The sequence below is a fragment of the Taeniopygia guttata genome, chromosome 20 (assembly GCF_048771995.1).
Source record: "Taeniopygia guttata chromosome 20, bTaeGut7.mat, whole genome shotgun sequence".
In the NCBI taxonomy this organism is placed as follows: Eukaryota; Metazoa; Chordata; class Aves; order Passeriformes; family Estrildidae; genus Taeniopygia; species Taeniopygia guttata.
The window spans coordinates 10,622,695-10,648,592 of NC_133045.1; the positions used below are offsets into that span (position 1 = coordinate 10,622,695).

Below are 25,898 nucleotides of genomic sequence, written 5' to 3' on the forward strand. Positions count from 1 at the left end.
GTTTTCCAGTGAAAAGCTTTGCTAACGAAGCAGTTGAGAAAAATATTTACTGCCAGAGTTTCTTCAATTGACATTTGCATCTTCTGTAATTTGCACACTCCATGCAATCTGAGCCATTTTCATGGGACTATAATTTATGGGAAGTGTTTTGCCTTCACTTCTCAGTGTCTCTGCAAAAAAAAAAAAAAAAAAAAACCAACCAAAACCACAAAAGCATCTTTTGCTCTGAAATTCACACTTAATTTTTTACTTCTTTTTGGCCAGGGGAGGAGGGAGGGGCAAGGGAAAATGGATATTGCAGGAGACAGAGCAGAGATGGAGGAGTAAGAGACAGGAAGGACTATTAAGTGCAGAGTTTCTCAAACTATGGGTCATGACTGCTTAATAGAGAGCCAGGATGTGTCAGAGGACAGCAGAGTCCTCCTTGGTTTAGTCAAGTGGGAGCCAGCTGAAAAAAGACCTGGCTCCCTTCTACCCATAGAAAAAAAGAGGAATTTTGGGCAAAATTTGCCAAGATTGGCATCCCAGTCCAGCCTGGATGGGAATGCAAGTTGGAAGAGGGGCTGCCTGGCTGTCCTCCAGCCCGGGCAGTGAGAGCCAGCTGTGAACTCCCCCTGCATGTTTTCATGGGAGAGAGGAAATGGTTACAAAACCCTAATTGCATTAATCTGGTCCTTGCAGGAGGAGGGGAAGGCAGAGGTGAAGAGAAGAACCCCAACAGTTCAACTCTTGTGTATCCCCAGCCTGGGCTGAGCCACTGCTGGCTGACAGCTGGCATGAAGATGGATGAGTCAAAAAAAGAACATTTTTGTAAAGTTTAAAAGTGTTTGTTTCAACTTTTGGCACAGCCCACCCAGTCCTCAGCATCCTCAGCAGGGAGCCAGAGCACCCTGAGCTCTGCAAGCCATCCACACAGACAGACAGATTTTTTCGGGGTATAAAATATTTTAACTTTTGTTTATTGGGGAAATGTGACCGAAAGCAACAGGAACAGGTGAATTTAGGTGGGACCACAAAAACTTACAATGTGTTTCCCTACTAGACAAGTTATGCCATAGCCTGGCATCGACAGCTACCTTCCCACCACCCCTTTGCACCTCACTGAGAACAGCTGCCCCCCAGTTTGATGATGTTTTTGTGCTCTGCTGCACGTTCCCAGCACCTTGGAAGGCAAGAGCTGCACACCCAGGGCGTTTGCAGCCCAGATGGTGGAGGCTGGAGAAGGTGAAGGAAAGCTCAGCCAGAGTGGAAAGGGCTCATCTGCTTCTCCTTCCAGCTGAGAGAAGCCCCTCACACCTGGCTGCCCTTTTCCCAGATGATCCGGTTTTGTATTTTTTAGTCATGGAAATTCAAGGTTAGCTTTTTCTGTGCATGTTTCTGAGGTGTGTGGGTGACCTCCAGGGTTAAAGCATCTCTCGTTCAGCTGCACCCTGTGCGAATCCAGGGAGAAGTGGCACAAACAGAGCCCACAAAGGCTGCCTTTGTTATTTAGTGTAATTTAAATGCTCATAACACCGGAAAATTACTGGTTTAGCTAAGCCTCTCCTTGTCTCACTCTTAGAGAGCCTTTCCACCTTTTCAAGGGGAGAAAAGCAGCCAGCAGCCTCCTTGCCCTGCCCCTGCAGGTAGCGATGCTCCATCCCTCGGGTCCGGCTCCCAGCGCTGCCCGGGGTGACAGGAGCCCTCCCAGCTGGTGGGTTCCCAAATCCTGTCCCGGGCGGTGTCCCGGGGCTGTGTCCTGTGCAGGCAGCTGCGGACAGGGATGTTTGGAAGCCATCGAGCAGCCTCTGCTGGAAGCTGCCTGCTATGTGCGGGCTGCCTCCCGCATGTCCTGCCAGAGCCCGCTCGCTATTCCCGGGGATGGGGCGGCTTTTCCAGGGAATATTTCCTTCTCTCGCTGCAGCAGCCGGCTGATAACGTTGATCTACCTCCTCTTTATACTTTTGCCTTTGCTCCCGTGTCTGCTGTGGAGCAGCGCCTGCCCAGCGATGCTGCTCCCCTGTGCTCGCTCTTGCTGCAGGAGCTCTTTTGGGCTTGCTGGGATGGGATTTCATGAAAAGCCCGGGAGGATCAGGCTGTGAAGTGCCCTCAGGCTGACATGTGCAGAGTGACAGGACCAGGGCGAACAGCTCCATATTGGCAGAGGGAGGGACAAGGTTAAATATCAGAGAGAAATCCTACAGGTGCTGGCACACGTGTCCCAGAGAAGCTGTTTGCCTGACCCCTCATGCCTAGGAGTTACTGATGATGATGTGGGGATGCTTTTGTCAGCACCCTAAAGGGCTTTAACTCCATCCTCACTGGGGCTCCTTCCACATCCATGGCCCAGGAGCCCATTCCAGCCCAGCATGAGGCTGTCAGCTCCCATCCCAGGGATGCTGCAGGACGCTGGTCTCCAGCTCTGGCCATGCCACCATGAAATCCCCTGGTGATTTGGGCTCTTGCATGTACCAGCATCTGATCTCCATCTCTGCTCTGTGCTCAGGTAGCCCACCCATAGGGGACATCTCCCCTGGGTGTCTTTAGTGCCCTGTGGTGTCCCCTTCAATGGGAGCAAATCATGTGCTTTCTTTCCTGAAACAGGGTTTTTTTCCATTCTATTGGTCCCATGGAGTGAATGATAATCTGCATCCATAGCAGATGTTAATTTTGTTGACCAGCTTTTCCTGAAAGCCTTATACTCTGCTTTTTGCAGCTCTGGGGATGAGTTCTCTCACCGTCAGAGCAATTTCCCCGCTACATATCCAGAAAACAGGTTGGAACCTATTGAAGGTCCTTCTTGTCTTGCCCAGTAAAGGTGTTCTGTCACCTCCCTGGCTTTCCAGTTGCAGCCACATGTCTCAGTCTTGCTCAAATACCTTCACATTGTATCAGTGAACTTGAGGTTTTTTTCTAATTTTATTGTTTTCCTTCTAGAAAAAGGGCTTGATTTTTTTTTTTTCAAGTCCCTAGATGAAATCCCTTCATGCCCAGATCTTTTGGCTCTTCAGCCAGGAAGCAGACAAGCCTTGGTTTCTGTGAGCAATCTGTGTGATCATCGTAGACACCTGCAAGACAAGAGGAGGTAATCTGGAGATGATTCGCAGAAATCCATTCTGCCTTCTTGTGCACCAGCACAACACTTCCAGACAGCTGCTCTGCCTCAAGCCTGCCCAGACCCACAGGCAGCTGCTCCCCCTAAACCCTTCTTTTGGTGTTCCTCTCCTTGATACTCCAGGCAGCGCTGCCATGGAACTGCTGGAGGCAGGTGTGGGATGGCATCAGTGCCCCCATGGCTCCCTGCCCCAGGCCCCATTGTCACTTCTCAGAGTTCTGCCTGCTGCAGGTGATCTCCCCAAGCCCCACACCTCCCAGTTACCCCACTGCCCCTCCCACGATGTCACCAGGCTGGTCTGAGCAGGGATCTCTCTTCCATGTGGTTGCCATTAATTCCACCACCGCAAGCGTCAGCCTGAGGTACCAGGCCATATCAAGCAGTCGATCTCTAAGTGTCATATCCAACAATAAAACAAAGGCTTCAAAAGGAAAGAGGGAATATTAAGGCCAAGAGCTTCCCTCTGCCCATCGCAGGTGGCTTGTAAGAAGGCTTGGATGGAACACACCCCCTTAACCTCGCGCTGTGTCCCTCTTGCAGAGGGATGAGTCAGGAATTTCATGCATGTAGAGCAATCACCAAACAGTCCCTACAGGTCTGCCCAGGACCACGGCTTGCCAAGCAGCTGCTTGTTTACCTGCCACCCATTTCCATGGAATGGGTGTGCAGCCGCATTCCTGGAGCCCCAGCTGCCCCCACCTGCCCGACCCGTCCGTGAGCGGGAGCAAAGCTCGAAGATGCGATTGCCGCAGGGAAACCCTGCCGAGGATGCTCAGCGCTCTGCTGGGATAACTGAGGAGCCAGCCCAGCCGCCGGGGGGTTTGGCAGCGTGGTGGCATCGCCGCTGGTGGATGGAGCGGATTTTGGAGCAGCAGCGGGTCTGAGCTGCTGGCTGGGCACCGAGCGCTGGGGATGCGCGGCACGGGGTGAAGCAGAGGAGGAGCAGCTCAGCCCCAGCGCTCCAAATCCCCTGTCCCAGGAGCTCTCCCTGTCCGCTGGAAATGTCGCAGGGAAACCACCCACCCTGCTCGGGTTACGTGTCCGATTGAGCAAGAGGGACGCGTCCCTCCCGAGCCGGAGCCGCGCTCGGAGGCGGCGGTGCCAGCCCGGCAGGGCAGCGTCTGGCCAAGCAGGATGGGTCCCAGATATGTGGGCAACCACTTTCTATTCCTTTTTCTCAGTGCCAGGCTGATGGGGAGCGAGTGCATCTCCTGCTTTTCCCTGGAGCTGCAGCACTGCGGGGGAAGGCTGTCCCTACCCAGCCCGGGCAGGGGAATCCGTGCCAGCGCTTTCCCCGGGGGATGCTGAAGTAGCTGCACTTCAAAGGCTCAGGAAATGTCCATTTTGCCTTCGGCTCCACCAGCCCACGGTTTAGGGTGAAAGCTGCTGGTGTCAGCAGATGGAGCTGGGAGGAAACCCGGGCTAAGCTAGGGCTGGCTAGGATCAGAGCCCAAGACACCCAACCCTCCCTCACTGGTCTCCAAAGCATCCCCAGCCACAGCAAAGTGCCCCCAGAAGAAAATCCAGGATGATCATGAGCTTTCATCCTGCACTTGGAGCAGCCATTTGTGTCAATTTGGGCACATCCTTTTCCCTCTCCCGAGTGTTGGGGATGGGGGTTGTTGTGTACCCTGGGCTGTGCCGCTCTAGTTCAGTCGGATGCTACTGCTACTGCTGCCCTGTCACATTTCTTTTTTTATTTTTTCTCTTCTCAAATACAGCCAAGTTGTATAAAACAAAAGAATTTCCCATCTTAATGCTGGATGAATTATTTAAAAGGGTCTGTTTGCTAATGTGATTGACTTCAACCAACAGCGCAAGTTGAGCTGTAATTATGGGAAAACAATCAAATCTCTATCTGGGTTCAGGCCGTACTGGTCTTGCCACTTTTTGCGTTACAGCAGAACCTGTCGGGCAGCTTTAGCCAAGCTGAGCCTCCTTTCTGCTGCTGGGGCAAAGAAACGCGAACCAGTAGAACCGGTCAGGCTGCAAGGAGAAATTAGGGCTTATTGTCTGTGCAAGTTCACCCACACTGCTCACTCCTGTCTCCCTGCCCCAGATGACCGTGTCCTGATCGCCTGAACCGAGCTCCGGGAGCCGAGGAGAGACACGGGCTCACCCCTCCGACGTGAGTACTGTGCTTGCAGTGATTTTTATCTGTCCCTCAGCATCCTGGGCAGCGCTGTGTAGCTGGGAAGGGATCTGGCGTGAGCCACGCATGGAGAGCTGCCCAAAATTCGCTCAGCAGAGCGCCGGGAGAGCTGTCACTTGGTGCCGGCAGACGGAGCCTGGTCCAGCTCCCATCTGATGGGCAGAGGTTGGTGTGTCATGGGTTCTCTTGCTTTTCTGTCCCTTCTCAGAGCTCGAGGAGAACATTTGGATTTGTGTAGCAGCTGGGGAGCCGATGGTTGTGGCAAAGTGGCAGCTCTGAGGGGTCGGTGGGGAGCGGACCTGAGCCCGCCCGGGCCGTGCGGTGCTGCCCAAACACCACCCCGGGGCTCTCCTCTTAAAAACCTTTCCTCTGGTGTTTTCCACCTGAGCATGAAGGTAATGGGATATCCCTTTCCATCTGAAATGCTGAGAAATAGCATCCAGCTCCACTCAGATGGAGTGAAATGTCTGTGGAGGGTCAGAGCACTTTGTGGGTGTCAGGGTTTATGTGGGTACCAGGGAGCCCCAGCTGTGTTTGCATCTGGCAAGGGGGGACCCGAGGCAGGAACAGAAAAGTTCTCTGAGCAAACATCCAGCGGTGTGACAGATGTGGGGGAGCAGAGCTGTGGCCATGTGGGATGGACTGTGTGGGATCCAGGATGTGCCCATCCTGGGCAGGCAGCACCTGGGGGTCAGTGCTGGGGGGCATCACCCCCTTCCACACCTGATCCACCTTCCAGGCAGCATCCCAGGCAGCCCTGACCTGCACCCAGCCATGCACATGCTGGGCAGTAAATACTTTAAATGAAGTTGTGGACCTCCCTTCCCACCCCGTTTCACACCTTGAACCCATCTCTGCTGCCAAAGCTGAGAACAAATTTGCTGCTTTTTCCCTCAGTGGCAGCTTGGAGCTGGGTTGTGGTGACCCCTGCTAGCTGGGCAAGGTGGCCATCTGTCCCCTGACTGTGGGACACCCTGACAGTGCCCTCCAGGTTGTCCAGATATGTCCCTTCAGGCAGCACAAATGTTCAGAGGCTGAAGCTCGCCGGGCTTCCAGCAGCCCCAGGCAGGAGGTGCAGCGCTACCGAGGGCTGGCATCCTCCTTCCCTCTTTGGGATCCAGGAGGAAGGGAGTGATGGAGGGATTGTCCCCACTGCCTGCTCCTTGTCCCTCCTGCTGGGACAGTGCCACCGTGGGCAATGTCCTGAGGGGGCTTTCAGAAGAGATGACCACAGATCCTCCCCTGGAGGATGCAGGACACTGATGCATTGATTCAAAACCTAGCCTAGGTAGCCACGTGTCCCCGACACCAGTGTGTCACCAGGCATTTGGGACATGCAGAGGTGCCTCAGTCTATAAAAATGCCCAACTCTGTCTGTCCCAGCTGCTGGACAGCACAACTTGGGGCTGAGTTGCTACAACTCATCCTTAGTGCTGCAGCAGGGCTAATCACCCAGGAGGCTTTTGCAGAGCTAGGCCTTCCTAGCACATTGCTCCTTTTTTAAATGGTGCTGAAGAGAAAAGCTGATCTTCCCCAAGCCTTCATCATCTGGGGATATCCAGGGAGATGTCCATGCCCAGGGGAGAGAGATCTGTTTTTTCCATTTTCATGGCCATTGTTTTGGCTCAGGATGCCCATGCACCCCTCACTCAGCAGGAGCAGAGGGGCTGGTTTGTGGAAGTGTGGTTGAGAGGGATCTTCGTGCCCATTCTCCCACACAAGACCTGCTTTCCCATGCAGGACCAGGAATGATGAATTCCCATGTCAGGAGCAGCGTGGGCCCTGGGCCATGCTGCTGGGGACGTCTCCTGCCATGGAGGAGAAGACAGTGGCACCAAGATGCCCTCAGGCACCATGAGCAGTGTAACAGGATGACAAGAAGAAGGTGGGGTGGTATCCACCATCTATCAGAGATTCCCTGGGTATTTTCCTGCCACTTTTGCCCAGCCAGGGGCTCTGGAGCTGGGGGTGGCAGTGGAAGTGTTTTGGATGGGCAGTGACCACGTGCCTCCAATCCCAACAAGGCCTTGAGCTACTCCTGAGCCTCACCACTTCTCAATTAAATCACCAAAAATACCCGATAATGCCTCATTACCCACTTCCCAGAGCATTTTGAGGTGTTAATTGAGTAATGTTTGTAGAACCTGTGGTTACCCCGAGATGAACAGGCAGATAAGTGAATACTTTTAATCATCTCTGAATCCTCCTGTGGATAGACATTCCTGCCCACAGATCTGCCCAAAGCCCACCACACTCTGGGGAGCATCATGGCACAGCTGGTGCCTCCAAATGTCATTTGTCCTCAAGCGGGGAGCAGAACAAATATTTACTGTTAAACCCCAGCAAAGCAGGAGCTGGGGAGTGGGAGGACAAAACCTCCCTCCCAGATGGGGCCAGTACAGGGAGAGACCCCCAGGCTGGGGGTTCAGATTCCTGGGTATATTCAGGTATTGCAGAAGACCAACAGCTCTGGTTTTTGTGATCCTGCAAGTCCAGGACAGCCAAGACTCTGCTGGGAGGAGGGATGTCCCTATTGCAAGGAATAACAAGTGCACTTGAGGGGAATAAGGGCTCTTAGCAGAAATGAGGTATTGGAAGAAAACTCAAATTGGGGGGTTGGTGATTGCCACAGCAGCTGGAAAAGCAGAGGCTGCCTCCACAGGGCCAGGGTGGTGGGGGAGAAATTGAGCTGCTGAGTTTGTGATCACCAGGGCTGTGCTGAATTATGGCAACAGAGACTTTCTGGGGTAGAAGTAAATCAGTGTGCAGGTTGGGACTTGAGGCTGGAGCTGCATCTCGGGGGGTTTGCTCCAGCTCAGCTCTCCCTGCAGTGGGACACGTCTGTGCACACACGAGCAGGGGCAGCATCTCCCCGGTGCTGCTGATCCTGTGGAACTGGTTCAGGGGGCTGTGACCTGCACCAGTCCCCACAGACCCACAGGGCCATTGGGGCAGGTCACAGCTCCACATCACCCCAGTGGGACCCCCATGCAGCAGCCAGCAGAGGCAGCCCTGGGGCCTGCTGCAGACCGGCCCCTGGGCTGGTGGAGCAGCACAGAGCAGCTGCTCTGCTCTGGGGAGGATTTTCAGGTTGTGCCAGGTAGAGGAAGGCAGCAAATCCTCCCCCCTGGAGAGGCAAGGGCCAAGGCTGCTCCTCCTGTCTCACTTGTTGGGAGGTAATTTTGCAATCTGGCAGCTCACATGCAGCACCCACAGCAAACACAGCACGGTGGAGAACAGGCACTGGGCTCCATTTTAGGGCAGTCTGTGCCATGTTAAGTCATGCAAATAAATAAATACCCAGGGAAAAAAAAAAAAAAAAAAAAAAAAAAGAATCCTTCAATGTACCAAAAAAGCCCTCTTCGAACTGCCAAGCGAAGTGCATCAGCAAAGAGCATTAGCTCCACAATGGCCTGTGAAATATTCCTGGACCACAGATTTTCCATGACTGATCAGGCAGTTTTTCTGAGTAAAAACTTGGTTTATAATTCTAAAATTAGACCAGGGACATAGCAGGGTAGCCAAGGAAAGAAAGTTTGGCTGGTCAAAGCAGCTCTGCCTGGCAATCACCCAGAGAAAGGTGTGTGACATATCCAGCCTGGAGTGAGCAGCTCCAGCACTGCTGATGGGGAAATATCTGCTGGTAAATCCATTAAGATTCACTGATCCCACAGTCACTGTCCTGCCTTTTTCTTTTCTGCCTTTTAAAATTTTTTTTTAATGACTTAAGCTGGTTTAGCTAATGAGCTGCTTTATCCTCCTGAAAGGAGACAGGGCTCAGGGTGGGGATGTGCCCACTGTGAGTGTGCCAGGCAGTGCTGGGGATGGCATTGAGAAGCCAGGAACTCCCTGGGGACCAAGGAATGGGGATTGGCTGTGCTGTCAGTGCCAGCTGTCCAAGTCCATCCCTCCCCTCAGATGGGACAGAAAATAACCTCCCTGCTGCTTTTCCTTTCCCCAGCCACAACAGGAGCACCCTGCCCAAGGAGATATGCCATTGGTACCCAGGAGATGCTGGGGGCTGCTCCAGCCCCCTGCATGAGAGCAGACATCCCAGGGACCCTGTGCCCCAAACTGGAGCCCTTGTCCCACCCTGAGGGATGCAGAGAGCAGGTGAGCAAAGCCACAGCGGCTAACAGCAGCTCAGCCCAGCTCTTGGGCTTCCCAAACCCTCCAGATTTAGGGTTGGATGAGGAGTTTGCCTCTGGTCCCTGACACTGGGGCTCTGTTTGCAGAGGGCACCTGTCACTTTGAAATACTCCCAGCCCTGCTGGGATGCCAAAAGGGCACTCCAGCCCCGCCACGGGGCCGCATCGGCACCACGGGCTCTACATCACAGTGACAGCTCTGCAAAGGGCTCGGGGCTCTAAATGAAATCCCTGTCTCAGGGAGCCAGCTCCACACCGAGGGACTCTGTGCTCTGGGCTTCAGCAGTAAATCTCCCTCAGTAAATCCTCCAGAGCAGGGCAGAGGAGTAGGGAGCTGTGGCTTCACACCTTCACCCATCCACAGGGGGTGAGAGGGAGCGAAGCTGAGCTCCTCAGGGAGCCTGGGCTGGTCAGTGGGGCTGTTCTGCTGCAGCAAAAGGCTGAATCCTGGGAAAAGACACACGGGGAGCCATGCTCATGGAGATCTCTGTTACCATGTGTGTGCACAGAGGAGAGCCCAGGTCCTCGCCAGGTTTGCCACACAGTGGCTGTTCCACCTGCAGGCAGAGATGGGTTCTGGCATCTCAAAAACCACCAAAACTGGCAGCTTTTCCCTGCTGATTGGATCTGCAGCAGCTCACGGGTCCCCACTCACCAGAGGGTTCCAAGGAAAAGAAAACGAGGCATAAACCCCAACCCTGGTGGCACCACAGCCTCAGCTGGGCATGGAAGGTGCAGCTGCTGCCCAGAGCCCAGCCCCAAATCCTGATTTGCTGGGCTCTGCCCGCAGCACTGAGTCACAGCTGCAGGGATCCAGACCCAGCTCCCAGCACCTGGGCTGCCCCCACACCTCCCACCTCCCACCACAACCAGCCCAGCCCTACCTGGCCCCAGTCCCAGCCCGGGTGTCACCTGCCCGGGATGGCTGAGCTGAATCCAAACGCTGGGCTCAGCCTGCAGAGACTCCAGCCCTGGGGAAAGGGCTGAACCCCTTAGCACAAGGTGGGCAGCACCTGATCCACAGCAGTGGGAGCACATGCAGCCACCAGCTCCTCTGCTCCCAGTTGCAATCCCTTCCCAGCTTGCAGCACTGCAGAATGCAATGGGAATTAATGCCTGGGTGCTTCAGAGCGTGCCCAGCTGGCACTGGGGGTGTCAGTCCCGTGATGGCACTGCTTGATCTCACCAGCTCCCTTCAGCCCTGGGGAGGTGCTTTGCCCAGGGCAGAGCCTAATTTAGGACTCAGTGAGCCCGGGAACTGCATCCATTAACATCAGGAGGGGTTTATTCTGTTTTGCAGTAGAGCTACACGTTATTCCCCCTGGCTGGATTTTCAGCTGTGGCTCTTGAGGCTGAGATCAGTTCCCAATCCCATTTCACAGTGGCAGATCCTGAGCTGGACAAGCCACACCGTGCTTTTATTTGATGGGTTACATCACCCAGCCCTGGGAATGGGTGAGTTATGCCCAGGGAAGCAGGAGTAATGAAATTTTTAGTTGTTTCCCCAGAGATTAAGTGTTAGAGTGCGCTCAGGCTGTGCTTTTCCCCATTTCCAGGGACCCCTGTGACTCTGATCAGGTAAGAGTGTCCCCTCCTTCCTGCCCTGATGGGGTTGGTGGAGAACCAGAAGAGCCCTCCCTGTCCAGAACCCAGATAAGCCCCTGACCCTTCCTGTTTGCCCTCTTTCCCCCTCTCTTTACCCCCATTTACCTGTGACCTGCTGCAGATCCAATGGCATAAAGAAGCTGGACAACCACATTGGGGTTAGAGCCTCTTTTGAATCTTTGCCCATCTCCTGATGTTCCTCCCCTCAAGGCCTCGTATCTCTGGGCTAGCCTGATAATTTAGGGGCTGAGAGAGGTAGAGGCATCAAATAAGATCTCAACTCTGCATCAGATTTGCTCAAAAGCCAAAGAGTGGCTCGGGGATGGATCGTGTTCAGGCAGCTGCTCCCCGACCCGAGCGTGCCGAGCTCGCTGCTTGTGCTTGCCGGCGCGTGCCTCGATCCTTTTGAAAATCAGATGCTTTAGGGGAAACTTTCTTCTTCCAGCTCTGCATGCCCACATCTTGCATATGCAGGCGATCTGGCACAGCCCTGCTCCTCATGCAGATGAAGGCACGGGCGGGAGCAGGGTTGGGAGAGCGCTGGAAGCAGCACAAACCTTCCCCAAACCTTCCCCGTGGGGCCACAGAGGCCACAGCCCACTCTTCACTTCCCAGCCACACAGGGAGGTTTGCTCCCTGGGCAGCTCTTCGTGGCTGAAGGCTGAGTGTCCAGGTGCTTTGTTGGGATTGGAATTATTCATCATGGCTCAGAAACCCAGATTGATTTTGGGGGGAGAAGTTCCCACGAGGAGATGCTAAACGCATTCACGTGGAAGTTCCTCTTTCCCAGTGTGCTTTTGGTTCCAGAGGACCCCATGACAGCTTCCTGAAGCTCGTGGCTCTGGACATCACCTCTCCTGGTTTCTCTGTAAAATTGGGTGAAAAAGCTCTGTTGACTGTCTCCCAAGGGTTCAAAGAGGCTACAGCCAGCGAGGCCATGCAAGAAGCCTGGGTGCAGACAGTGAGGTGGCCCAGTGCTGTGTGTTGCCACTGTAAAAGCTGTGTCTGGTGCCAGAAGGAGGAGGGATGCAAGGGAGCATCCCAGCAGGAGATTAGTCCATCAGGCTCAAGGACCAGATCTGCTGGGAATTTCCCCGTCATCAGACCCTATGTGGTCCCAACACGAGTTCTGCAGTCCCTTCTTTACGCTCAAGAAGATGCCCTGCCCCACCTCATCCCAGAGAAATGCAATTTAAATGGCTCAACAAGTTGAGGAAAAGCCTGATTTTCCAGCTGGGCTTCTCCTGGTATCTCAGACTTGCTCTTTGTTGTGCTCAGTGATGAGGCAGGGTGGACAAAAATGCATCCCATGGTTTAGCAAATGATTTCTCTTCTTAGATTTTGGCTTTGTCCTTTCCAGAACACCACATGCACCAGACACATCTCTTTCGTTGGACTTTTTCTGTTTTAGGCTGAAACCTGAATAATTTGAAACAAAAGGACATCCTCGCACTGGACACAGCCCTGAACATGACCACAGAGAGTTTTGGAGAGTTCCTGAACAAGCTCAAGGAAATCCATGAGAAAGAGGTCCAAGGTAGGGAGACAAAATTTTCTTATCAAAACCTGGCCAAGATCCATTTCTTTGTAATACCACCTTGATCCGTTTGGTGTCAAATAACCTGAAGGGAGGAGGAGGAGCAGGTGTGGATTAGGGAGATTTGGGGATTAGTGCTGAGCAAGCAGCACCCACAGGGATGGTTTGGGACATGGGGTGACAGCCTGTGCCTCAGGGGAGAACACCCACTGGTGGCATATTTGTACCTCTCATTGGAAAAAGTAACTTTTGAATGGTGAGAAGGAGCAGAAGAGAAAGGACATTCCTGCACTCCATGCTGCTGGAAAGGAGGCCATGGAGGTGCTAGTCCCTGCAGGAATCCCACTTGCTCCCAGCACTAACCACGGGGGATTTGGCTCCTTTCCTGGCCCTGCTGTCGTGGTCTGGTGAGCTGAGGGTTTGCAGGGGTGCACACACACCTGCTGGGCATCTGCTCCAAGCACTGAGGACTGGAGGATATTGGGAGACTGAGGGATCAAAGGAAAAGCAGAAAGATGCAATAATCTATAAGGCAGAAGCAGCAGGATGTGAAGCTCTGTTAAAGAAAACGTTTGAGTCAGGTTGGATAGCTTATTCCTCTAGGGAATAAATTATTTCTCAGGCCATACATTATTAAAATAAAACCCATTAGGTTAAGTAACCCAGTGCCAAGTCCAATTGTTTTCCTATTAGAATAATTCCCAGTATCAATATTATGAACAAAACTTCAGCACTTTTGGATGATTCTGCCTTATGAATTCATTTTTCTCTTGTGTAATTTCAAGCCACGTGAGAGTTAGAGGAAACTGTTGAGCAATTTAAACCACATGTTTATATCTACTTTGCATAAAATAGATTTGACAGGATACAATGTCTGCAGATCCATCAAGGAAAGCCATTCAGCTGTAAATATTCTCCAAGATGCTTTCCAACCATGAAAGCTATAAAATACTGCCCACCTGGGAAATCTGGGCTGTAGTGAGAAATGAACAGAAACAAAACCAAACCAGACTTTTTGGGGCTGCAAAGGAGATGCAGACTCATTAAATAGTGGGGCTACAAGACCAGCTCACACTTTGTACAACTTCCCCAGTTCCATTAAACTGTGATTGTGTTTAACACATGCGATGTGTTACTCCTTATTGGAGATAAGGCTTGTGAACAGATGAGATTTCTGCAAAGCCACGTGCCTTTCCGAAATTCCATCAGCATCGTTTGCTGCTGAGTGCTGGGGAATTGGCAGCAAACATCCAGCTCTGTGTCTGCTCTTCATTCCAGGCCTGCACAGCAAGGTGGCGGAGCTGACGACAGAGAAGTGCCGGTGAGCCATGCTGGGGCAGAGGGGATCGGCAATTTCAGAGTTACACCACTGCAATTTCAACTTCCTGAGTTATTCTCCAACACTTCTGCATTAGAGAGCACTGTTTGCCTTTCTGGCACTGCCAAATTCAAGCTTTTTGGCTCCAGGCAGGGTTTGGGGTGATCCCAGCCCAGCTTCAGTTTGTTTTCCCACTGGCAGGTGATGCTTGTGCCACCTGGTGCCTTCTCCCTTGGAAAATAATAAGTGGGAGGAATTAAACTGCTAACTCCAAGGGCAGCATCCAGGCTCCAACACATTTGTTTCCCCTTCTGCCACACAAGAAAAAGGGCACTGTGGATGAAGGCACATGTTTTGGGAAGAAATGTAATAACCCTCCTTTTTTTGTTCTGTTTCTTCAACCAGCGATGCTCAGAGAATTGAAGAGCTGTTTGCTAAAAATCACCAATTAAGGGAACAACAGAAGGTCCTTAAAGAAAATGTAAAGGTGTTAGAAAACAGGTAGGATTTGTTTTTAAGTAGGGTGCTGCTGAGTGTCAGCGGCTGCACAGTCCTGGAGGAGAGTTTGGGTTTTGCTGTCTTCCCAGGACTGGGATGCAGCACATGAACCTCTATTTTTCCCATACTCAGCTGCTGAGAGAGCTGGAGGAGCGTGGGCACATGCATAGGAGCTTTCCTAGGCTGGTGGTGCTGGGGCTGGGGCTGGAGGGGTGCAAAGGCCAGTGCTGGGCTGTGGGGGTGATTCTCTGTGATGCTCTGGGTGTTCACACTTCCCTTTGGGGAGGGCAGGAATTTATTTCTCCCATGGAAACCGTGTGGTAACAAGCTGTGGGGTCTCCTTCCTCCAGACTGCGAGCTGGTCTTTGTGACAGATGCATGGTCACTCAGGAGCTGGCCAAAAAGAAGCAGAATGAGTATGAGACTTCTCATTTCCAGAGCCTGCAGCACATCTTCATCCTCTGTACGTACTGACACCCACTAGGAGCTTGGCTTTGGCATGCTGAGTCTTTGCTCAGTTAATCCCTATCCCAGATATTTGTATGTGAGCCCTTCTGGTGAGCTGGGAAGGGTTTGGGGATGGGGAGAAGGGAGGGACTGTGGAGACATAACCCTTCACACAAATCATCAGAGCTGGGGGTTGCAGCCCCCCACACCTCCAGAAAAATGAGAGATTCCAGGCTGTGTCAGCTGCCTGGGAAAAGGGGGCAGTTGGCACGGCAGAAGCAACACTCTGGCAAAGACAGGAAAGTCACAGCAGCAGCTCAGCACGGGTAGATGAAATCAAGCAACACGTGTGATGGATCTTCTCCCGAGCCTTTGGCACAGCTCCCAGCACGGCCGAGGCACAGGGTGTTTTTCCCCAGGGATCTGACCAGCCCAGCGAGGGTCATGGGGGTAAAGGAGATAAGGCATTTAGGAGGGATGGAGAGGTGCCAAGAGCCCTTGTTTTATCTCCCCTGCTCTGCCACTGCTTCCTGAGTGCTGCTTTCGAGCAGGAGCAAGGCAAGGCACCGTGCCTGGGAGCCCATCGTGCTCTCCGTGGCCTCCTGGCTGCAGGACCCAGGGCTGGGTGCTCACATCTCCCTGTGGCCTCTGTCTGATCCCCCCGAGACCCCCATCTCTCCCCCTAACACAGCACCCACCCCAGCCTGCCCTGGTGCTCAGGATGCTCACTGTGCCCAGCCCACCTCTGCCTCGCCTGGCTCTGGTCACCTGGGCTGGGTGACCTGCAGGCAGAGCCAGTCCTGATGAAACCCGAGTCAGAAATTGCTCCCTTTTATCCCTTAGCCCCAGCACGTTTACAAGAAAGGAAGGGAATTCAGGATCCCTCCAAAAATCGGTGCCATTCCCTCCTCCTCCCCCGGGCACCCCAGCGAGCTGTGAGCAGCATCCTTGCAGCCTCTGAACTCACAGCACCGCCTCTGTCCCTGCAGCAAACGAGACCAACCGCCTGAGGGAGGAGAATAAAACTCTCAAGGAAGAACTGAAGAGGCTCCGGAGCCTGGAGTAAGCTCTTTTCAGGTTTCATTCTTTACAAGGGGCGTTGGCAACAACCATGGCAGGGAAAGGTCCAGATTGTGGCATCTTCAGGGGTATTTTAGCATCTTATTCCCATGGGTTCCTGTGTATGTAAGACATGGAAAAATCCCTAATAGTCTCAAAATCCTTGTTGACCTTTACTCCCTATTCACCAGCATCCAGTGATTAATTTTTGGGGAACAAAGATACTTAACCCCCTGGAAACAAAGCCCTAGGCAGCTTGCATGGACCTCAGCCTGGGATTCCATGGCTTTTTCATGCCACCAGCTCCCCTCCTGCAGCAGCCAGAGAGGGTCTGCAGGAAGCAGGTGGCTTTGGGGAAGGAGAGTGACATCAAGGGACTGTGATGGGGTTAAAGAGGGAGAAGTGATCTGCACCAACAGGTTCACAGACCAGCAGAGCGCTGTGCTGGAAGCCAAGTAACCTGCCAGGCTAGCCAATATATACAAATCAGCTCATTCCTCAAGGGTTTAGAGTCCAGAGGAATTAGCACTGAGGGATTAGTTTAGAACTGTGTTTTCTTTGGAGCACAGGAGCACCATCCGCTTAAAGAGAAACTCTGGCTTTTACTCCCAGTGCTTCCCAAGAGCTGAGTAGCTCCAGGCTGGGCTGGGCTTGCTGAGCACTGAGTGATTCTGCTCTGCTCTCCCCTGAGATGCTGGGCAGGAGGATTTCCAGCCAAACATCCACATCTCAGCATCAGAGTCCATCCAGGGCTCTGTGCGTGTCTCCAAGGCTCAGGCACTCCCTCGTGTGAGAGCATCACCCTCTCCCTCCTGGTTTGGTGACAGGGGCCAGACACCACATCCCTGTGCTGAATCCACCCCTCCACCAGGCTGGAAGCCCAGCCAGGGACAGGTTCCCACAGAGCTTTTGCAATAGCCACAGCTGGGTCCTGGCTTAGCCAACATCGTGGCTTCCTGCAGCATTACCCACAACCAAGTGGGGCAATCACAGCCCAGACTGCCACGCTGGCTCTGTCCGTGCTCCAGACTGCAGCTGGGCTGCTGATAAGCTGCAGTGGAAGGAGGTGAGTCTGAGGATCCGGAATGTCCACATCCACACTTACATAAATATGTATATTTGTATATCAGGCTCAGAGCTCTCAGTACAGCGGCTCCAAAACCTTCCTTATCCTGCCCCTTCTCATTTACTCATGTCCTTTTCCTTCCCACAGGGACAGGACAAAGACCCCAGGAGTCTCCTCCAGAGAAAGCTGCTCCACACCAAGCTCCCCTTTGACTCTGCTGTCCCCAGCGAGCAGGAATGTCAGCACAGAGCAGGCAGAGCACAGGGAAGCAGAAGCCCAGCAGGATGTGCCGGACCTCGAGCTCGGTGAAGGTGGGTGCTGCTGGCTCCTGCCACCCTTGAGGGATCTGGGCATGTGAAAAGTGACTGAGCCATGGTGCAAAACTGCTCTGGGAAAGGGTCTGGAGAGCAAAAACCAAGCTGTTGGCAGCTCAGATGGACATTGCCATGAGCAGAAAAGCTGATGGGGGGAAATGCAGGTCAAGGGAGAAACACCCTGCACTGCATTAGAGCAAAAGAGTGCTTGGTGCCCTCACTGAAATACAACTCATGCAGAGACCATGGCATTCCCTTCCTGCCACCCACACATGCAGCAAAAGGCACGTTCAGTCAGGTGCTGGCTTGAGCCAAAAGGTAATTTTGACTCAAAATCTTCACTGAGAGGTGGTTGGTAGCAGCCAGTGGCATCCCTGGGAGCCTGCATGGCTCCAGCCCACTGCAGGGCAGGGCTACAGCAGCTCTGGGGGACCATTATAGCAGCTGGTTGTGTCTATTTTTTTTTAATTTTTTTGTTTTTTTTTTCAGAAAAGCCTCCAGAGAAACTCCAGAGAAGCTCTCCAAGCAGCAGGACTTCTCCAGGCACTCTCCTCCAAGAAGTCAGCCTTGTAGAAATAGTGAGTTGGCAGAGGTAGCCTGATGTCCCCACTGCTGTGGTCATCTGAACGGGATCAGGACAAGCAGATTGGGATAGGGAAAGAGTAGGAGGCCCTTGGGGGTGGAACAATTAGCCAGACTTGGGTAGTTTGTAATTTCCAAAGCCTGGCATTTTCAGAGGGCCTGGCAAGGACAAACACAGAGAGGGTGTCACTCAGGCTGCTGAGTGACACGGTGACACTGGGCACTGGGAGATGAGACTTCAGGACCTGGACCTGTTCCTGGGCATGGGAACACAAGCCCACGTACACACCCACACAGACTCTTCTGTTTTGGCAGAGCTTTTGCTTACTCGACCTCCGCAAAAAACTTGAAAGAGCAGGTGAAAAGGGGTTTTGGTAAGGCTGCAGGGGATAATTAATAGGGATGACAGGAAGGGTTGGTGACATCTCCAGGTGGGCAGGGGAAAGTCAAGTCAGAACATGTGGTGAGCCTTTCATGACACCTGATGGAGACAACGATGGCCTGGCCCAGGTACTCCACCAGAAATACACCCACCAAACCAGTGTGTGCCTGGAGCTTGCATGAATAAAATCTTGAATGAGGAAAAAGGCCTGACTATGGGACAAGGAATTTGCAGGGTCTTATCTTGGTTAAGCCACTGAATCGTGACTTAAGAGGAGATGCAAAACTTCCTGTGCTACATATCAGTGCAGCCAGAAAATGGAGAGTCCATGAAGGGAAAATTTGCTGGAAAAGTGAATAAAAAACTTGATAGAGCTGTTGACCAGAACCATATCAAGCAGTGCACTCAGGAGCTGTCTGTCTTCTTGTCACTGGTGAGGAGAGGTGTCCCAGTTCACACTGCAGAATGGCTCACCTGGACTTTCTGTCCTGTGCCACAGGCATCCCAGAGGATTTCCAACCAGCTGCACGGCACCATTGCCCTGGTGAGACCTGGCTCCAGACCCTGCCTCCTGGAAAAGAGCCCTTCGGGGGCAGCAGTGTCTCCACCAGCGAGGAAGGCTCCTCTCCCCCCAGAGCGAGAGCACAGCCCCAGCCTGGAGGCGTGAGTACCTGGGGGTCCTGGGGCCCATTGCAGCTGTGCCTCAGTGGATGGATGGCAAATATTCACTGTGTCTGCCCACCTCCCTCTCCGAACTTCTCCCACAGCCTTGGGAAGGGGGGGATATCCCAGTTTACACCAGTAGAAAATGACTGGAATCCAGCCCAGCCAGATCAGGCTCTCGTTATTCCAGCTCCTCAGACAGACCCACAGACTGAACCAGCTGTCCCCACATCCAGGCAGGAGGACTGTCCCAGGCAGGCAGCAATTCCTGCTCCTCCTTATCTATTCTAATGGGCTTTCCTGCAGGGCTCAGCACTTCCCAGGCTTATCCTCCCCACTGATTTCAGGAGCACAGAGGGCTGAGCAAGGCCATGGAATTCACCTGTAGACAGAGAGTTTCCCAGAGTGTGAGTAGCTCTGCAGAGTATCCCTGGGAACACCTTGCACTCATGGAAGCTGCCAAAAAAAACAGTGACAGCAGGGACTGGGTTTGCAGGGCAGGTTCCTGCACTGTTCCAACCTTGGATGGATGGAAAAGTTTCCCACTGAGTGAGATTAGGGGAGGGTGGGCTGTTCCTCTGTCCTGGGGGTCTTCAGGCACTAAGAAATCCCAGGGGGATAGTAAGGATAGTGCTGGCTGTAAGACATTATTCAAAAAGTGATTTCTCAGCAGCAGTGCTGATGTGAGAGCTCGCTGCATCCTTACCTTCACTCAACCCCCTGCCTTGAGCTGCTGTGGCCTAGGGACAGGGGTTTGCTGCTGGATGGTGGGATGGGAGTGGCTTCCCAAGCTGTGTGGGATGGGGATGGCTTCCTACTGCTGGCTGCCTGATGCCCCTGGCCACCAGGACCCTCCTCCCCAGCACAGAACCCAAAGACAAACATGATGTACTGACCAAGAGCTGCAACAGGGCATGGAAAGAGCAGAAGAGACCACACACATCCCTGCACAACTGGGAAACCATGGGAAAGCTCTGATACTAATGCGTGGGGTTGTTTGTTTGGTTTTTTTGTCCCTGACGTGATCTCTAGTGTAACCTTTTTTCCACGCTTTTTTTTAGTTATTTAACAGCAAGCAAACTGGAGTCCCCCAAGGTCGCTCCATCCTACGAAAACCTAAAACTGAGTGCCCGGAGGGAGCAGCTGTGCCTCCTGCACCAGCATCTCTCCCTGCAGCAGCTGGGGCTGGCGAGCCCCTGCGCCCCGGCCGAGCGGGAGGGCGGCAGCTTCCCCAGCCCCCTGCTCCGGAGCAGAGCTGCCGAGGGCAGGATGAGCTGCCGGGACCCCTGGGATGAGCACGCAGCCTTGCTGAAGCTCCCTGCCACCATGGTGTACGTGAGGGACCAGCAGCTGGAGGAGCAGCTGCAGCTGCTGAAGCAGCGGGAGCGGCTGCAGCATCTCCTGCGGCAGCAGCGGCAGCCGGGCCAGAGGGCGGACGGCGGATCCCGGCCCCTGTCCCCCTGGCTGGGCACCGCGGCGGGCTGCAAGGAGGAGAGGCTCTTCCCGGAGGATGCTGCGGCTGGGAAGGAAGAGAAGGAGCTCTGGCTGGGCCGGGAGAGCCCCGAGCAGCGAGCGAGGCTGAAGGGGGAGAGGGCCGAGGATGCGGACGCGCCGCTGGACCTGTCGGAGTCGGGCCGGGGCAGGGAACAGGACCGGCACGGCCGCCCGGAGCCGCGGGACAGCCCCGGGGCCAGCCCGGCACACAGGGCACACAGGGCACAGCGGGACAGCCTCCACTGCCCCTTCCACTGGCCCAGCGCCACCCGACCCCCGCCCGGTGCTGCCAAGGAGGAGGAGGAGGAGGAGGAGGAGGAGGATGCAGCTGTGGTAAGTTCAGCTTTGCTGGCATCGACTGCAGCCCCTTCCCCACCCCACTGCTGCTGGGACCACTGTGACCAGCGCTAACATTGCGTGGGTTTGATGTGTGTGAAGCCAATTATTCATGGCAGAGCCGTGGTTGCTCAGTCCTGGCTCTCACTCCCCCGCAGTGTCCCCAGGGTTTCCATCCAGCCCCAAGGGCAGGCAGTGCCTGTGCCCCCTCCCACAGGCTGCTGCAGGAGGTGCTGGGCTCCCTGCAAACACACCACAGCGCACAGGAACCTCTGTGTGATGCTTGTCCCTGTGGGTGTCACTGTCATCAAGTAAGGGCTGGGGACAATCCTCTCCTGCCTGGTGGCAGCAGCGTTTGTGCTCCCTGTGTCCCACAGCTCACGCTTTCACGGGCATATCTGACAAACAACTCCACACCGAGTGACCCAGAGGCCGTTCCTGAGGCTGGGCTGAGGCGGGATGTCAGCGCACAGAAGGGAGAAGCAGGTAAGAAGCCCCAGGCAAATGTGACATTTGAGAAGGCAAGAGTCAAAGGTGCCTTTTGGTGAAGGCATTTCCCAGCCCAGAGCTCTCTGCTGGGCTCTGCACACACCTGCACACCCACCTTCCATGGGCCAAGTGTTCCTGCCTCCCAACCCTACTGGCTCTTTGGGGGAACTTCAGGTTTCACATTTCTGCCCTTGAGAGCTCCTTTTTCTACCCTAGATATGTCCAAAATTCAGGCTCAGTATGAATGGGCAAAAAGTAACCCTGGTTCTTCTGGAGAAAAGCGCAGTGTCTCTGTCCAGCACAGACAGGAGCCATTTGTGGGGTGTCCCTGCAGGCTCAGCAGAGCACCCTGCACTCCACGCTGGGGCCACGGGATTCTCCAGGAGCCGAGGAGTCAGCATAGCTCTGACCTCTTGGCAAAACCCACTCCACAACGAGCAGCAGCAGGACAATGCTGCTGCTCCAGCGTTTCCCACTCCTCTCAGGGAAGAAGCAGCTCAGGATGGGGAAAATGCGAGAGGTTTGCAGGACTAACACTGGAAAACCATCCCTGTCTGTCCCCTTGCTCCAAATTGTGTCCTGTGATGACACAGCACATAGGGTCAAGCACAGAGCCAGGGATGCTGGTCCCTGCAGCACGTAGATCAGGATGGTTTCCTTCCTTCCCTTGCTCCATCCTCCACCAGAGCCCTTCCAAGGCTTTCTCCCTGCCTGACCCCCGGGAGACAGAGGTGCCAGGTTTGTCCAGGCAGGTGGGAGGCAGCAGCCATGGGGATCAGAGTGGGAAGCACGTCTGCTGGGAGCTGCTCAGGACCAGCCTTACTGGCTTGGCCAGAAAGTTGAGCTCGCCTGGATTAGTTGGTCTGGGCGTGTCGGAGTGGTTTGGGAACACTCTCCTGAGCAGGATTTTTCACGGTGGAAAAACAAAAAAAAAAGAAGAGTCCTCTGTGATTTACATGCTAAGGAGATATCATCATGGCAGAAGAATTTCAGCTGATTACATTCTGGGTGTGGGAATACAGGACTTTCTTCAGTTCTCACCTTAAGGTTGACACAAAGCCGGGGAAACAATACACAAATACTTCTGCACTTTCTAGTGAACCTTGACCTGCAGAAGGATAAGGTGAGGATGGGATCAGGCTACAGGGAATCCAGGAGTGCCTGGAAGCAGCATCACCTGCTCTCCCACCTCTGCAGGGGCAGCAAGAGGGGGCTGCCTGCTGAGCTCCATCCTGGCTAGAGCTGGGTGTGATGAGCAGCAAGTATTGAGTTTTGGGGTGTCCCTGCCCCTCAGAAGAGGGCACAGCCCTTTGTGCCCACCATGGCCAGCTGAGGGGTGTTTCTGTGTGTGCAGACAGGGTGATGCCACCAGCAGCAAGGCTTGGCCCCCAAGCCCTGGAGATGCAGGGTGTGCAGAGGTCGGGTGTGCGCAGGGACATGTCTGGGGCTGTGTAGCCCCAGGGTCTGTGTACAGTGAATTGCTTCTGCTGGGAAGGGAAGTATCTCCCCTGCCTTTCCTTCCTCTGCTGCTCAGCACACGTTCCCTGCCAAGAGCTGCTGACTGAACCAGCAGCAAACGTGGGATTGTCCCTTTTGGCCTCTTCACCCCAATACACATCTCCCCACCTGGGGCTCAAACAGGAAGGTGCAGGGTGAGACTTAAATACCCCCCAGTTTCCCTCCTGTGTGTAGCCACAGATGCTGGGACAGCTCTGGTGACCTTGGTGTAGCAAAGTCCTGTGGATGCAGCTTTCCTGGGAGCTGGTTTCCCATTAGAGTCTTGTTGGATCACTCCTAAACATTCATCCCAGGCCACGTAGCTTGCAGTGCCTCTGCTTCACAACAGTTTATTGCTGAAGCTGCTTCCTGCCTCAGTGGCTCTGTGAGCCTGGGCCAGTGGCTCTGCATCTGCTCAGGAGCTTGCCAAGCCTCCCACCAGCCTAAACCCTTCTTTTTGTGTTTCTTTAGATGACAATGATGCCGAGTCTGGGAAGCAAGAATCTGATGAGCCAGACACAACGGACAGTGAGGTGAGTTTGTTTGTTCTCCTCAGCCACCAGCTCAGGCTGCCGGGCCCCAGAGGCACCAGACAGGCTGTCCAAGCCCATGCTCCCTCCAGGAGATGATGGCTCTTCCTGCACCAGGTGCCAAACCTCATCCCACTGTTGTACATCTTGATGCTGAGGGGTGGATGTGCCACTCTCCCCGGCCAGTCAAGAGTGTTTATCAACACTAGCATTTGTCATCACTCCATAGCAATGGTCACAAAGGTCCCTGGCAAAGCCACCAGCTCCCTGGGAAGGCCAGGGTGGTTTGCAGACTGACTGTTCTTCTCGTTGGTGTAGGAGAAGTATGAAGATGAGATCCTACAGGAAGCTGAGGCTGACAGGAAATACTTTTGCACCAAAGACAAAGCTCATGTGCAGCAGAAGAAGAGAAAAAGAGGACAGGATCCCTGGATAAAAGGTAGGGAGAAGTTCCTTGGGGCATCAGCTCAAGGCTCCAACTTCTGCTGCTTCCAGAGGGACTCCTGTGAGAAAAGCCCAAGGACAGGGGAGAGGAGTGTTCTCCTCCGTGCTCCTCTGAGCCACGTTTTGGCAACACTCATATCTCCAGCCAGAGGAGCCCCAGCTAATGGTTAGCCAGGACAGCCTGGGCAGGAGAGCACCCCAAGCACCTAAGCTAACAGAGCTTAGTCCCTCGTGTTTGCTTATCTGGTCAGGGAGGTGGTGACTGGGGAAGGCCAAATTCCCAGGGCTGAGTTATTGACATTGAGAAAAAGGTTTCTGCCCATTCTGTTGATCTTCCAGTGTGGCTGGGGAGGTTTCCCTGCTGACAGAGGAATGTGTTGTACCCATGTTTCCTGCAGGTGAATAAGCAGAAAACTGCTCCTGATAAGGGCAAGGATAAGGCAGTTTGTCTGTCAGGCCTTTAAAAACGCTCTGTCAGAAGAACCCTGCTGCTCTGTACTGCTGGTAAAAACAGCAGTGTTTGCCCAACCATAAATGTAGAGAGGGCTGTTGCTGAAGCTTGAAGGGAGCTTGTTTAACAGCCTGGCCTTCAGAGAGCCCTGCTCAGTCAGGGGACACCACCAGAGCCGGGTGACAAGAGGATTTGCAGTATAAAATCAGCCCCTTGGAGCAATGGGGAGGAAGCTGTGCTGTGTAGCCCAGGGCAGACACATCCCACCCTCCAGGACTGGATGGGGATGTCCCAGGGGAGGGGTGGGTGCAGCTGTGGCAGGAATGGGGTGATGGAGGGGCGTAGCACCTCTCTCAGCATGTGCTGTGGGCCACCAACCATACTGGAACAGGGAGAAATTCATAGAATGCATCTTGCTGGTCTGGGTACACTGTCAGAGACGCTTCTGCATCAGATCAGTTCGGTGTGTTTCTGTTTCACATGTTTTGTGTCAGGATCACAACAGCCTCCCCTGATACCCACACATCTCACATGTGAGGGGTTGCTCTTCATCTTTCCTGTGCTGAGCTTTGCTTCCTGCTGCGCTGTCCCTGTTCTGGGATGAGGCCATGCTGACTCCAGAAGTGTAAATCCATTTCTCTGCAGTTAACTCCTGCTGTCATCTGCCTGTTTACAGGATCTAAGAAGTCAATGAGAGGAAAGAAGAAAATCAAAGTGGAGCAATGCCCAGTGGGGATCACAAAGGAACTGGAGAATTGCTCTGCTTCCCACAATGATCCCTCCAAGGAGAGTTAACAGCAGGGCAGGACAGAGCAACTGCAGACCGAAGGACAGAGCTCAGAGACCTCTGGGACTGGGAGATGAATCCTCCTGTCATGCTGGGCCAGGCAGTGGGGAATTCATAAGGACTCATTTATGAGCAGAGCACCCTGAAAGTCTTCACTGAGTGCCACAGGAGAGGCTGGACAAGGATGAGCCGTGCAGGTGACACCTGGATCAGCCAGGTCACTGCTGGTGGAGCCCCACATCAGTGATCCCAGCCCTGTGCCAGAGCAGACCCTCAGACTGGAGCTGGGAAGAGGAGATGTCTCTCTGGAACCCTCACCCTGCACCAGAGCCATGCTCTTCCCTGGGATTTCACGCTTGGAGGACGGACCACCAGATCCTCATGAAGGATGTCCCAGTGGCTGGCGGAGGGGTGGTGACCAAAGCAAACACTGCAGAACCGCGTGCACAAACCTGCTTCAGTTAAATCCCTGCCCAGGTTTCTACACACGTGGGTCTTGTCTGACCTGGGGGAAGTCCACGGTTTTCTCTTCTAGTTAAGAGAGGAGCGAGTACAAGGGCAGGCAGGTGGGATGTGTCCCTGGAGAGGGCAGGGGGGGTTGGGTGCTCCCTCTCCCCAGTGTGTCCTGCATTGCCTGGGAAAGGTCAGAGTGGGAGACCCAGCTGCAGCTCACAGCAGAGCACCAGCTCAGTGGCTCGCACTGACCTTGGCAGGATTGCTGGGAGCTCTTTTTCACGTGGATAAACTGTTCTTAGTAATATTTTTCTGATGAGATAAGATGGGAAGGGCTGCAGTGAGCATCCCTGCTCACAGCATCGATCCAGGAGCCAGGCTGGGCTGTTCCTGGCACGCAGGTGGAGAGAACAGAGACAAAACAGACCAGCGAAGTGCCAGAGCCAATTCCTGTCACGGTGCACTCCCCCTTCCTTCACCTGCAGTTATTTCTATTTAAACGTGGGTTTTATTGCCTGCTCACAAGAACGAAGGCAAAACACGGCCAGTGAA

At 53.9% G+C, this 25,898-nt stretch overlaps 1 protein-coding gene across 2 annotated transcripts; it reads left to right on the plus strand.

Moving 5' to 3' along the window:
* Positions 1–5,056: 5,056 nt before the first annotated feature.
* RBBP8NL (RBBP8 N-terminal like) lies at positions 5,057–25,898 on the plus strand. Of its 2 annotated transcripts, XM_072917134.1 has the most exons (15): positions 5,057–5,222; positions 9,208–9,359; positions 12,411–12,536; positions 13,815–13,857; positions 14,260–14,355; positions 14,703–14,815; positions 15,789–15,861; positions 17,072–17,235; positions 17,728–17,816; positions 18,702–18,865; positions 19,927–20,692; positions 21,073–21,181; positions 23,153–23,214; positions 23,530–23,650; positions 24,783–25,898. In XM_072917134.1, exons 3-15 carry the CDS (start codon positions 12,470–12,472, stop codon positions 24,899–24,901), a joined length of 1,986 nt encoding a protein of 661 aa, XP_072773235.1. In that variant the 5' UTR covers positions 5,057–5,222; positions 9,208–9,359; positions 12,411–12,469; the 3' UTR covers positions 24,902–25,898. The 2 variants fall into 2 exon arrangements, with proteins under 2 accessions (XP_072773235.1, XP_041576207.2); XM_041720273.2 differs by lacking the exon at positions 9,208–9,359.